Source organism: Salvia hispanica, chromosome 1 (assembly GCF_029641045.1).
Source record: "Salvia hispanica isolate PSC_SH4W2 chromosome 1, Shi_PSC_v1, whole genome shotgun sequence".
Classification (NCBI taxonomy): domain Eukaryota; kingdom Viridiplantae; phylum Streptophyta; class Magnoliopsida; order Lamiales; family Lamiaceae; genus Salvia; species Salvia hispanica.
In genome coordinates, this window is record NC_142692.1 from 2,237,917 (window position 1) to 2,250,453 (window position 12,537).

The following is a 12,537-nucleotide window of genomic DNA, read 5'->3' on the forward strand; positions in this document are numbered from 1 at the left end:
AAATCCACTACAAACCCAGAAAAAATTCAGAAAGCTACTGAAAACGTCACAATTTTACAGGATCGGGATCAATAACATTACTTTCAGTTCCGGCAAATAATAATGATAAAAATGCACAACAATCACTGAATAATGCAACATAATAAGTGACAACATCATACTATGTCATTGTTAAAATTTCTGCAGTATGACCTTACAGTAATGTTAATAGACCATATAATAATGCATAACTTCAACCTAATAATGTACATCTGTGATTCCAAATAACCAATACTGCACAATTCCAACCTAATAATGACTATTACAAAGCACATACATCAACAATGGTGAAATCCCTCAATATAATGCAGCTAATGCGCTTAATAATGTGACAACAATTCAACAGAGATAGAATAGAATTATAATGCAAATAATAATGACACAAATGCATAACAAATACTGAACAATGCACCATAATAAGTGTAAAAAAATACTATCAAATTAGTTAAAAGGCGAGGCATTCTCACGTTCGGGCTGCGTTGGCTGGCTTCTGAAGGGGTGCCATCTTTTCGACATTCCCACACTAACAAACGCAAGAAGAACAGAACACACTTTAGATTTTACACCATAACCAAAGTTAATTCGTCAACAGAACCCACAAATCTTGACCAAAATCTATCACCTACAAAAGATGCAAACGAAAACTCGTAGTCTTAGAGCAAATTCAACCACTGCAGTACATTTTAAACGCCAATTTCAAAGACCAAACAAAATTCAACTTAGAAACGATGAATATACTTGAAAATTGGGATAACCCAACCACTGCTACTCAGAAATTCGTAATATTTTAAAAAAAAAAAAAGCAAAAGTTTTGTGCATTACAGCAAAAAGGAACTCCATCGCCAAAAAAAACGAACGACGATTACTGTGCGGAGCCTTACCTGACAAAAAAACCGCGATTTGAAGTGTTTCAAACTACAAATCAAGACTTAAAAACACACCTTTTCTGTATAAATTAGTTGAATCGACGTCCATCGGCGCAAGCGTACAAAACCCTGAACTCGGTGACTCCGAATCGACGCTCGGCGTCGCGATTCACTGACACGATTGACGGCGGCGCTCGGAATCTGCGGTTTCCCCTTTGGCGGCTAGGGTTTTTGGGCTTTGAATGAGGGGAGAAGTTGTTGAGTCGTGCTTTGATGGGATGGAGTGAGAGAGAATGAGCAGAAGGAAGGAATAACAAAATCCCGCTAATTTCTCGGCCTTTCCGTTTTAAAACGTTTCTGAGCTATGGTGTGATTACTAATACACCCTCATAATGCACAACATATGACAAATAATGCAAGTCGGGATCCATTTACCAAGATTGATCTTGACCGTCCACTACTATAATCTTGTGGATGATATTAGGAAGGAAATAGTATCTAAGGGTGTAAAAGGAGATTAATGCTCCCCATTTTATAGCAGTGAGTAATATTTGTATTTCTTATTCCTTTTCCACACGAGATAACATGACATTACCAAATCAATGCTTGTCAACAGCTCCCTCCATTCAATATTAAATGTCCCATAATATTATCATTCTGAAATAACCACTGTAATAAACAAATTCAAAGGTATAGAAGTCATTGCTTAGTGAGGGAACACCTTGTAGCTGCGGCCCATCAAAATCCTGTAGTAAACCAAAACAAGATCAATGTTCTTGGCCATCACGAACAACATAATAGGTAACGAAGCAGCCACATATATCGGCGTTGCAGAGACCCTCAGCTTGTCCACCAGTATAAAACTATGCCCCGCGTAGAAGGAGACCAGCATCGCAGCTTTGGAAAGAATCAGACAAGTCAGCCCCACCAGCAGCTTTCTCGGCAGGTCTCGCTCGAAATCGCGCTCTTCGAATCTCGAAATCACGATGGAGAAGAAGGAGAAGAGGGTGGCGATGGACAGGCTCAGCGCAGCGAGCGAAGCAATGGAGTAAATCTTGAATGCCGGCTCGTCCTTGAGAATCGGGTAGCCGTAGGTTTGGTGGAAGCCGCCCGGGACCGTCCCTGACGTGGCGAATGCAACGGTGGCGATGAGAGCCGCAACCACCGTGCAAAACTCCGAGGTTTTTGTCAGCCATTCTTTTCCTGACTTGACTAGACTTGAATGTGTTCTTGTGAAGATCTGGCTCGGAGTCTCGCCCTCTGCATTTTGGTTACGGCAAGTCTGCGGTGGAATTGATTTCGTCACATGCTGCATTGCAATATATAATGTCATCCGCTGTGTAGACTAGTCATGTTGTTGTCACAGAATAGAGAAATTGTGTAATCGAGACAAACAGAAAACGTAAAGAGACACACAGACAAGAGCTAGGCCCAGTAAGGCAATTAAGGCCTAAAACAGAAACATAGCATAGCGGCATATAGCCAAATTTGTGTTGATACCTTAAACCATGTGATCTCCAATTGCATCTGCAAAGCAGCACCAGGAATGCTCCATGTCTGGTCAGGTCTCAGGATCGCCGCGCTGTGAAGGACGCTGTTTCGTTGATAATCTAAGTCATGGAAGACATATTCGGGGAGCTTTCTCTGAATCAGATAATCAAAAACGGCGATTTGCCTGTTCTCCGCTGCTACCATCAGCACATTCTTGCCGTCCGAGTCTCGATCATTGATGGCCACCGGCACTGCGTTGAGTATCTGTTTCACCATTTCTAGGATTCCCATCTTAGCTGCTTCTAATAGTGGGGTGCCCTTCACTTCATCATCTGCAATAGGTGAGATAGTGAAGTGAAGTTTCAATATTAAATGTCCATAAAACTAAAAGATCCAGTTTAATTACCATCATTAATTATGGTCTGCTGCTGGTATATGTTGTAGGAGTAATTTTCTGTGGTTTGGGGCTCTTCAACATTGGGAGGTTGATTCGGAATATCACCGAATGCTTCTGGGAGATGGCTTGGGCGCTGGCCGTTGCTATCGTATTTGTAACTCGGTTCGAACTCAATCATTTTGTCCAACATCTGCATCACATGAGAGTGTCCAACTCTCATCTCTTGAACCTTTCTTATCGTTGACAATCCTGCACCAATGTGTTTTGTTTCAACTACCACTTACCAACTCCTATAAAATTACTAGTACCACTTACCAACTCCAAGAGATGAAAGGACCCTTGTGGCAAATTTGAGAATCGAAATGCAAGTAGTGGAATTGGAAGAATAAGAATCATAATCTTTCCCTGAAACACCAAGTCCAAACACTTATATGTGAGATACAACAAGTTTCATCCAATTTTCTTGTAAATAAACTTTCAATGGAACTAATTCATACTTTGATCATTAGTAGAAGGGAGATTTTTTATCTTGGGTCTTGAACAACCACCTGGAGACAATGGTAAACAAACACATTGTTATTTTTCACATATCCAACAAATTTTATACTCCCTCCGTTCCATAGTAATAGGGGCGTTTTTCCATTTCTGTCTGTTCCATAGTAATAGAGTCATTTCCCTTTTTAGTAAAAGTCAACTCATTTTTCCACATTTACTTTACTCTCTCTTATTTTTTTCTCTCTTCATCTCTCTACCTTTTTCATTTTCCACTTTATTCTCTCTTTACTTAACTCACCTGACACAATTTTTCTTAATCTCCGTGCCGAAAAATTTTGCCTCCATTACTATGGAACGGAGGGAGTACTATTGTTCACGAATAGCACATGCACGGGTAGAGATTTCTCAAAGGAAAAATGTTTTTAATAAAAGAAGGTATAAAATTAATTTAATTTAAGCTATATAATGTAGAGAGAAGCCAAGTATGATTAATAGGGTTTCTTACAATGGTATATAATTGATTCATAGAATCTAAGCTGTGAACTGCTTTTGAACAAGTTAGGCTTTCTGGCCAAGACATGAAGAGGAGTTTCTCCATCAACATTAACATAATTGAGTAGATTCTTGTAGTGCCCCAATATAAAGTAAGCTAACCCTGCAGCAAGAATAATAGTACTACAAATCAAGCACCATCAAAATCTACAAGTATGTATATATATGTACATTGGCAATTGAAACTTAAACTAAAAATAATTATTTGTGTAAAGACTATATATATATGGGTCTTTCCTCGTATCACCAATTGGTTTATGATAGAACCTCATTGTATCAGTGCAGGTCACCGACCATGAACCAAATTTAAGTGAACCAGCTATATAACTGAAACTGAAAAAAATTACTGACCCAACAATACATCTGGATTTTAAATTTAGGCCAGATCGATAGAAAGTTGATCCTGGTCCAACCAATCAGAAATGGACCTTGAAGGGTTGAGCAATTGAAACTAAAACTTAAAGTGTATAGTAACTATCTCAAAATATTCTTACTGAAGTATTCTCCAGAAATGGCAGAATGCAGGACCGTATTTCCATCTAAGTTCCTCCGACAGAGCGACTCATCAACCTTATCCTTGCCATCGTTGTAGATGCCATGGAGAGCGACAAACGTCTGAAGGTTGCCGTGCTGAGCTGAAATGAACAATGGAGTCTCACCGTTACTGTTGCGGATCTCGATGAGCTCTGGATCCTGTGAAGCTATTTGTATGCACATGGCCTCCCATCCAACTGCAGCGGCAAGATGGAGAAGGGTGTCACCTCTCAGATTAGGCAACCTCAGCAGCTCGGATACCTGTCCCCATTCCTTCATGAAGGAGAACATTTTCATGGTGCATCTTTCATGGGTGAGGTTGGGGCTGTTTGGATTGTAACTGGAGATGGCGATATGGAAAGCTGTGACCGTTGATTTGGAGAGCATAAGAATGTGAGCCCCTGGGTTTTCCTTGTATATCCTCATCACTTCTTCCCATTGCTGCTGCGTGGCGAGTTTATACAGATCATTGCGTAAGTTATCTTCATAACTCATTTCTTCCATCGCTCTAATTTGAAAGAGTTAACATAATTCAAGACTAACTTCTCATCGTGCAACGGAGGAAATACATATATATACATAGGGATGTATTAAGATGACAGCCCTTCTTAAAGTAACAACGTACCACGAATCTCGTGCACGTTATCCCGCAATATTAGGAGCGTATCCTGCAATATTCATTAGTAGGCAGGGTAGTTAAATTAGTGTTAATCAATAGGAGTATCCACGTTATTATTAATGTTTAATGATGGGTCTCTAGTGGTATAAATTGTAAATAAATTGATGTACTTTATATGAGTGTGGGAGAACTTTTCGTAAATGGAAATGAGATATTTTTATGGAATGGACGAAAAAGAAAAACATCCTTATTTTTATTTATTTTAGGACAGAGAGAGTATATTATTTCAGTATATCTCATTAGATGATGACATGAACTCCTAACAACAATGTACTAACATCTCCTCTCATAAAAATAGTGCACGTTAGATTGTGGGACGATTTTAATAAATACTACCTCCGTCCACAAAAGTTAGACAAGTTTGACCATTTTGGGCCGTTCACAAAAATTAAACTAATTCTAAAAATGGAAAGTTTAAACCAATACTAATCATACACATCATTCTAAATATAGACCCCGCAATCCACTAACATTATTTTCATCACATTTTCCATCACTTTTACTATACTAATTATGTACTCCTTACATTCCTTAGTAATAGATCCATTTTGCCATTTTGGTACGTTCTATAGTAATAGAGTCATTTCCCTTTTTAGTAAAAGTCAACATATTTTTACACACCTACTTTACTCTCTTTTACTTTTTTCTCTATTCATTTCTCTACCTTTCTCATTTTCCACTTTATTCTTTCTTTACTTAACTCACCTAACACAATTTTTCTTAATTTTCGTGCCGAAAAGTTTTGCCTCCATTATTATGGAATGGGGGGAGTATTAAAACCCTTGTTATTTACAACTTTGTTTATTTTTTGTATACGGAGTTAGTATTAGATAGAAATTATAGAATGTACAGTCGGTAGATAAATAGTCTCATTTTTTTAGGTAAAGTGAGTTGTGAGTAGAGGAACTCTGGATAAAATATGAAACCAATGTAGCATTGCTACAAATAAGTGTCCTATTTTGGAGAACATTGTCAAATGACAAAGTATGCAATATTTCATGGGAAGTGGACTAATTTTGGTAGATGGACAAAAATGATAAAAAAAAAAAAAGAAGGAACTATTTTCGGAACTGAAGGAAGATGTTGTATAAGCAATTAAAGCATGCATAGAATGACGTTCGAATTATGTTAGATTCTCTTACTTAGATTTCTCCTCCAGCAAGTAAATGTTTGTGCTTATACTTTTCCCAAAATGTGATTTTACTCAAGTTGTGTTTGCGCTCTTTTTATCAAAAAAAAAAAAAAAAAAAAAAAAAAAAGGAACTGTAATGCAAGTAAAGAATATACTTACATGAGTTTTGTCATGACTGCTTAGCAAGCTCAATTTATCGTAAGTAAATTAAAATTTAAGTAGGAGTGTCAAAACGGATAGCATATTTTTTGCTATTTTTTTCATATTATTTTTTTCATATTATTTTTCATATTTTTTTGCTATTTTTTTCACAAAGAATATTACTATGAACAATGCTATTTTTTTCATATTATTTGTTGCTATTCAGATTACAGATTCAGATTATTCAAAGAATTTAATTAATTGATTAATCAGCTCCAACATTAATCAAAACAATCCAGTCCATCTTATCTCATTTGTTTTTCTTCTTGTCAGCCCATAAAGAAAATAACTCCCAGCCCAAAACAGTATTAAAAATGCAGCCCAATATATCCCTTTTTCTTAAAACAAATATCAGCCCAACAAAAATCAAGCAATCTATATCATCATCTAACTGTAGTAGGACCTTTGAGAACTCAATACCAAAATATAAAAACTAATCCCTCTGTTTCATAGTAACAGAGTCATTTTGCTATTTTGGTACGTTCCATGGTAGTAGAGACATTTCCTTTTTTAGTAAAAGTCAACACATTTCCTCCTTTACTCTCTCTTATTTTATCCTCTCTATGTCTCTCTACCTTCTTCATTTCCTACTTTATTCTCCATTTACTTAACTCACCTAATACAATTTTTTCTTAATCTCCGTACCGAAAAGAAATACTTCCACTACTATGGAACGGGGGGAGTACCAAGCAAGACAACACAAGCCAGAGCCCCCATAAACCACCACCTATAAGAAAATTTCAGCGTTTCCCCTCCCAGAGAAGAATGTGAACTAACTAGCACACAAACATAGGAAAATTTAGTACCATAAGCACTATTTGCTGAAGCGGCTGCAGCAGAAAGTAAGCCATCATAGCATGTTTTTCATATCCTGCAAATAAAATCACATCAAATATAGCCTACTTAGGTACAAGATGCCACAGTAACGGTGACAAACTACTCTAATTGTGGAAAAATCTAAAAGCAGTAGCACCAAGAACTTTTAAAGCACGACTGAACGAGCACAAAACATTTCTTCACAATCGCTGCTTCACTCATAGCAAGTAAGGAACATTTACAAAAGAAATCCCTCTATCATAGCAACACACTTCTGGATTAATTCGTATAGGGTTACTGATGACTGATGAAGCAGTAGCGGCGCGTCTGCTACACGCGGTATACAATGCGTATATCTTTTCTTTTAAATTAAACCAAAATTTGTTATTACAACATATAGAATTGATTTTAATCATTGTCAAATGAATACCCAAAATGTTAGTAAACCTTAAAACTGTCAAAAATCAACTAGATATATTTAGTCTTTAAACACTTCTTTTGATCACTTGTAACTTTAACCATTCCTTAATAACATCATTACTCTCGGGGGTGAAATAGGTGACAATATGATTGTGATGATAGAAGCTTTTGCACAACTATTCACAAAAAAATATAAATTTTTTTATGATATTATACAATTAAAAAAAGTGATTATTTAGTCTGGTTGGGAGTCTTTTCTCGAGTGTAGTTGTGTCCGCCAATGTCCTCACCCAACCCCGTACCCCCATTATCTTCCCCGCCCTCTTTTCATCATCTGCAATCCTTATCGTTTACCATACTCGTCGTATCTGCAAGCCATTCCCGTTTTTGTGCGCTGCCACTCGTGATGTTTTTGCGCCATTATTGCCACTATAATAAAGCATATTCCATCCCCGATTTATGATCACACGAAATGCAAACAATACATTCTACATCATGCAAGTGTGTATTAGCTAAAACTAGCCTTATGCACTGACACACTAACTGTGCTGTGTGAACGTGCATTAGGCCAACATGTCGTAAGTGTGTAAACATGCATAATTGGCCTAATGCACGCCTACATGTTAAAAGGTAAAACTACAAGGGTATCAATTATTTGTATATTTTTATAGTAGTGAGTAACATTTGTTTTTCTTATTCCTTTTCCACACAAGAGATAACATGACATTACCAAATCAATGCTTGTCAACGACTCCCTCCATTCACTATTAAATGTCCCATAATATTATCATTCTAAAATATCCACTCTTATAAACAAATTCAATTCATTGCTTATCTATAAAAAGAAAAAGTAAAGGAATCACTTAATCAAATCAAGATGAGCTAGTGAGGGAACACCTTGTAGCTGCGGCCCAGCAAAATCCTGAAGTAAACCAAAACAAGATCAATGTTGTTGGCCATCACGAATAACAAAATGGGTAACGAAGCAATTACATATATCGTCGTTGCAGAGATCCTCAACTTGTCTACCAGCATAAAACTATGCCCCGCGTAGAAGGAGACCAGCATCGCAACTTTGGAAAGAATCAGAAAAGTCAGCCCCATCTGCAGCTTTCTCGGCAGGTCTCGCTCAAAATCGCGCTCTTCAAATCTCGAAATCATGATGGAGAAGAAGGAGGCGAGGGTGGCGATGGACAGGCTCAGCGCAGCGAGCGAAGCAATGGAGTAAATCTTGAATGCCGGCTCGTCCTTGAGAATCGGGTAGCCGTGGGTTTGGTGGAAGCCGCCCGGGACCGTCCCCGACGTGGCAAATGCAACGGTGGCGATGAGAGCCGCAACCACCGTGCAAAACTCCGAGGTTTTTATCAGCCATTCTTTTCCTGACTTGACTAGATTTGAATGTGTTCTTGTGAAGATCTGGCTCGGAGTCTCCCCCTCTGCATTTTGGTTATTGCAAGTTTGCTGTGGAACTGATTTCGTCACATGCTGGATTACAAAAAAAAATGTCATCCGCTGAGTAGACTAGTCGTGTTGTTGTGACGGAATAGAGTAATTGTGTAATCGAGACAAATAGAAAACGTAAAGAGACACAGATGCGTCCTACTTCTATATAAATAGGCACACAGATGACAGGCTAGGGCCAGTAAGACAATTAAGGCCTAAAACAGAAATATAGCATTGGGGCAAACAACATATATATTCAAGGCTAAACAAGATAACATATAGCCAAATATGTGTTGATACCTTAAACCATGTGATCTCCCATTGCATCTGCAAAGCAGCACCGGGAATGCTCCACGTCTGATTAGGTCTCAGGATTGCCGCGCTGTGAAGGACGCTGTTTCCTTGATAATCTAAGGCATGGAAGAAAAATCCGGGGAGCTTTATCTCATGAATTAGATAATCAAAAACGGCGATTTGCCTGTTCTCCGCTGCTACCATCAGCACATTCTTGCCGTCCGAGTCTCGATCATTGATGGCCACCGGCACTTCTTTGAGTATCTGTTTCACCATTTCTAGGATTCCCATCTTAGCTGCTTCTAATAGTGGGGTGCCCTTCACTTCATCATCTGCAATAGGTGAGATATTTAGTGAAGTGAAGTTTCAATATAAATGGCTTATAATTTTCTCATGTAGAGATAAATCCATAAAACTAAAAGATCTAGTTAATTACCACCATTAATGGTCTGCTGCTGATCTATGTTGTAGGAGTAATTTTCTGTGGTTTGGGGCTCTTCAACCTTGGGAGGGCGATTCGGAATATCACCGGATGCTTCTGCGAAAGAGATGGGGCGCTGGCCGTTGCTATCGTATTTGTAACTCGGTTCGAACTCAATCATTTTCTCCATCATCCGCATCACATGTGAGTGTCCAACTCTCATCTTATGAACCCTTCTTATCGTGGACAATCCTGCACCAATGTGTTTTGTTTCAACTACCACGTACCAACTCCAAGAGATGAAAGGACCCTTTTGGCAAATTTGAGAATCGAAATGCAAGTAGTGTAATTATTGGGAGGATACAAATTTAAGTTATATTTACCTAAAAAACTTTCATATCCTCGAACTCCATGATCCATATACGGTGCTTCTGGATCAGTTAAAGCACTTTTTTCTTTCCTGGATCTTAAACGGCCAGCTGGAAATACCAAATGAAAAGTAGTAGTACTCAATTATTTACTCTTTCAAAGACTTTACCAATATAAAGCTCATTGCTATTCGTCATCTCGTCGGTCTAGATACGTAATCAATAGAAAACTACACGTTCAACGTGCAAATTGTTTACGTATCTAGATCGTCCAACATTATATTATCTTGGGATGATAAAGATTTAAATCACGAAGTTTGGTCAAATTTCGTGATTTAAATGGTTATCATCCCTATTATTAATTTGCTCGAGAAAAACTTAAACCCTGTATATATACAGTTCATTGATGATCATCACCTTTATAGCTCTTGTGGCAATTATATAATGTAGAGACAAGCCAAGTATGATGAATAGGATTTCTTACAACGGTATATAATTGATTCATAGAATCTAAGCTGTGAACTGCTTTTGAACAAGTTAGGCTTTCTGGCCAAGATATGAAGAGGAGTTTCTCCATCAACATTAACATAATTGAGTAGATTCTTGTAGTGCTCCAATATAAAGTATGCTAATTCTGCAACAAGAATAATGCAAATCAAGCACCATCAAAATCTACATGCATATATATGTACATTGTCAATTGAAACTTAAACCAAAAATAATTATTTGTGTAAAGACTATATATATATATATATATATATATATAGGGTAGTGATAAAATGCAAACTTATATATTGTACAAACTCAAAACTCATCAACAAAGTTTCAACACAGTTTCAATACAATATCAATACAGTGAAAAATTTCAGGATTTTAATGTCAACACAGTGTCAACACAGTATCAACACAGCATCAATTATTGACTACCGTTGAAATTCTATTGACATTTTCCTGTTGATGCTTTTTTGTGATCTGTTGACATTTTTCAATGGTCCAGATCATAGTTTTGAGTTTGTACAATATTTAGAGTTTTCATTTGATCACATTCCTATATATATATATATATATATATATATATATGTGTGTGTGTGTGTGTGTGTGTGTGTGTGTGTGTGTCCTATGGGTCTTTATTCGTATGACCAATTGGTTGGCGATAGAACCTCTTTGCATCAGAGCGGGTCACCAAATTTAACTGAACCAGCTATATATCTGAAATTGAAAAAAATTACTGCCCCGACAATATATCTGGATTTTAAATTTAGGCCAGTTCGATAGAAAGTTGGTCCTGGTCCAACCAATCAGAAATGGACCTTGACGGGTTGAGGGATGATGTTAGCAATTGAAACTAAAACTAAAACTAAAACCAAAACTTAAAATGTACCAGTAACTATCCCAAAATATTCTTACCGAAGAATTCTCCAGAAATGGCAGAATGCAGGACGGTATTTCCATCTTTCCTCCGACAGAGCGACTCATCACCCTTATCCTTGCCATGGTTGTAGATGCCATGGAGAGCGACAAACGTTTTAAGGCTGCCGTGATGAGCTGAAATGAACAAAGGAGTCTCACCATTGCTGTTGCGGATCTCGATGAGCTTTGGATCCTCTGAAGCTATTTGTCTGCAGATGGCCTCCCATCCAACTGCAGCAGCAAGATGGAGAGGGGTGTCTCCTCTCAGATCAGGCATCCTCAGCAGCTCGGATGCTGATCCGCATTCCTTCATGAAGGAGAGCATTTCCATGGTGGATCTTTGATGGGTGGGGTTGGGGCTGTTAGGATTGTAACTGGAGATGGCTGCGTGGAAAGGTGTGACCATGGATCTGGTGAGAATAAGAGTGTGAGCCCATGGGTTTATCTTGTATTTCTCCACCACTTCTTCCCATTGCTCATCCGTGGTCAGTTTATTAAGATCATCGCGTAAGATAGCTGCAGCAAGCATCGCTCTAATTCAAGGCTAACTTCTCATCATGTTACAGGACATAGTACAGTACATAATATATAATGGAGACAACTCTAACAAAAGTAGATAATACTATAAGGGATGTATTCAAATGACAACCCTTCTTAAAGTGACAACGTACCACGAATCTCATGCTGCCACGTGGCACGTCATCCTGCAATATTCATTAGTAGGCGTTTTAGATAGATTTCTACAAATTGCATGATAGTAATAGGTGGATAGTAGGATAGTTAAAATAATGTTATTCCCTCCGTCCCACAAAGATTGTCTCACTTTGACCAGACACGGATTTTAAGAAATGTAATATAAAGTGAGTTGAAATGTAATATGGGTCCTACTTTTATATATTAGTTTTATAATAAAATGTGAATAGGAATGAGTTAATGGAATATGGGGTCCACTACCAAAAATGGTACAAAGTGAAATGAG

The 12,537-nt window shown here is 37.8% G+C and overlaps 2 protein-coding genes across 5 annotated transcripts; both read right to left on the reverse strand.

Annotated features, from left to right (window-relative positions):
* Positions 1-1,514: 1,514 nt before the first annotated feature.
* On the reverse strand, positions 1,515-4,930 carry LOC125224472 (uncharacterized). The gene is made up of 7 exons (XM_048127876.2): positions 4,335-4,930; positions 3,794-3,943; positions 3,291-3,341; positions 3,109-3,198; positions 2,803-3,042; positions 2,406-2,728; positions 1,515-2,214 (listed from the first exon to the last, which is right to left on the reverse strand). Exons 1-7 carry the CDS (start codon positions 4,876-4,878, stop codon positions 1,612-1,614), a joined length of 2,001 nt encoding a protein of 666 aa, XP_047983833.2. The 5' UTR covers positions 4,879-4,930; the 3' UTR covers positions 1,515-1,611.
* Positions 4,931-8,382: 3,452 nt separating this feature from the next.
* LOC125224553 (uncharacterized) lies at positions 8,383-12,131 on the reverse strand. 4 transcript variants are annotated; one of them, XM_089058910.1, is made up of 7 exons: positions 11,556-12,130; positions 10,633-10,782; positions 10,164-10,259; positions 9,796-10,032; positions 9,366-9,691; positions 8,644-9,107; positions 8,383-8,544 (listed from the first exon to the last, which is right to left on the reverse strand). In XM_089058910.1, the coding sequence occupies exons 1-7, from the start codon at positions 12,085-12,087 to the stop codon at positions 8,505-8,507; spliced, it is 1,845 nt and encodes a 614-aa protein (XP_088915036.1). In that variant the 5' UTR covers positions 12,088-12,130; the 3' UTR covers positions 8,383-8,504. The 4 variants fall into 4 exon arrangements, with proteins under 4 accessions (XP_088915036.1, XP_047983931.2, XP_047983930.2 ...); XM_048127974.2 differs by having other exon boundaries at positions 8,616-9,107; XM_048127973.2 differs by having other exon boundaries at positions 8,383-9,107; positions 9,799-10,032; positions 11,556-12,131.
* Positions 12,132-12,537: the final 406 nt, after the last annotated feature.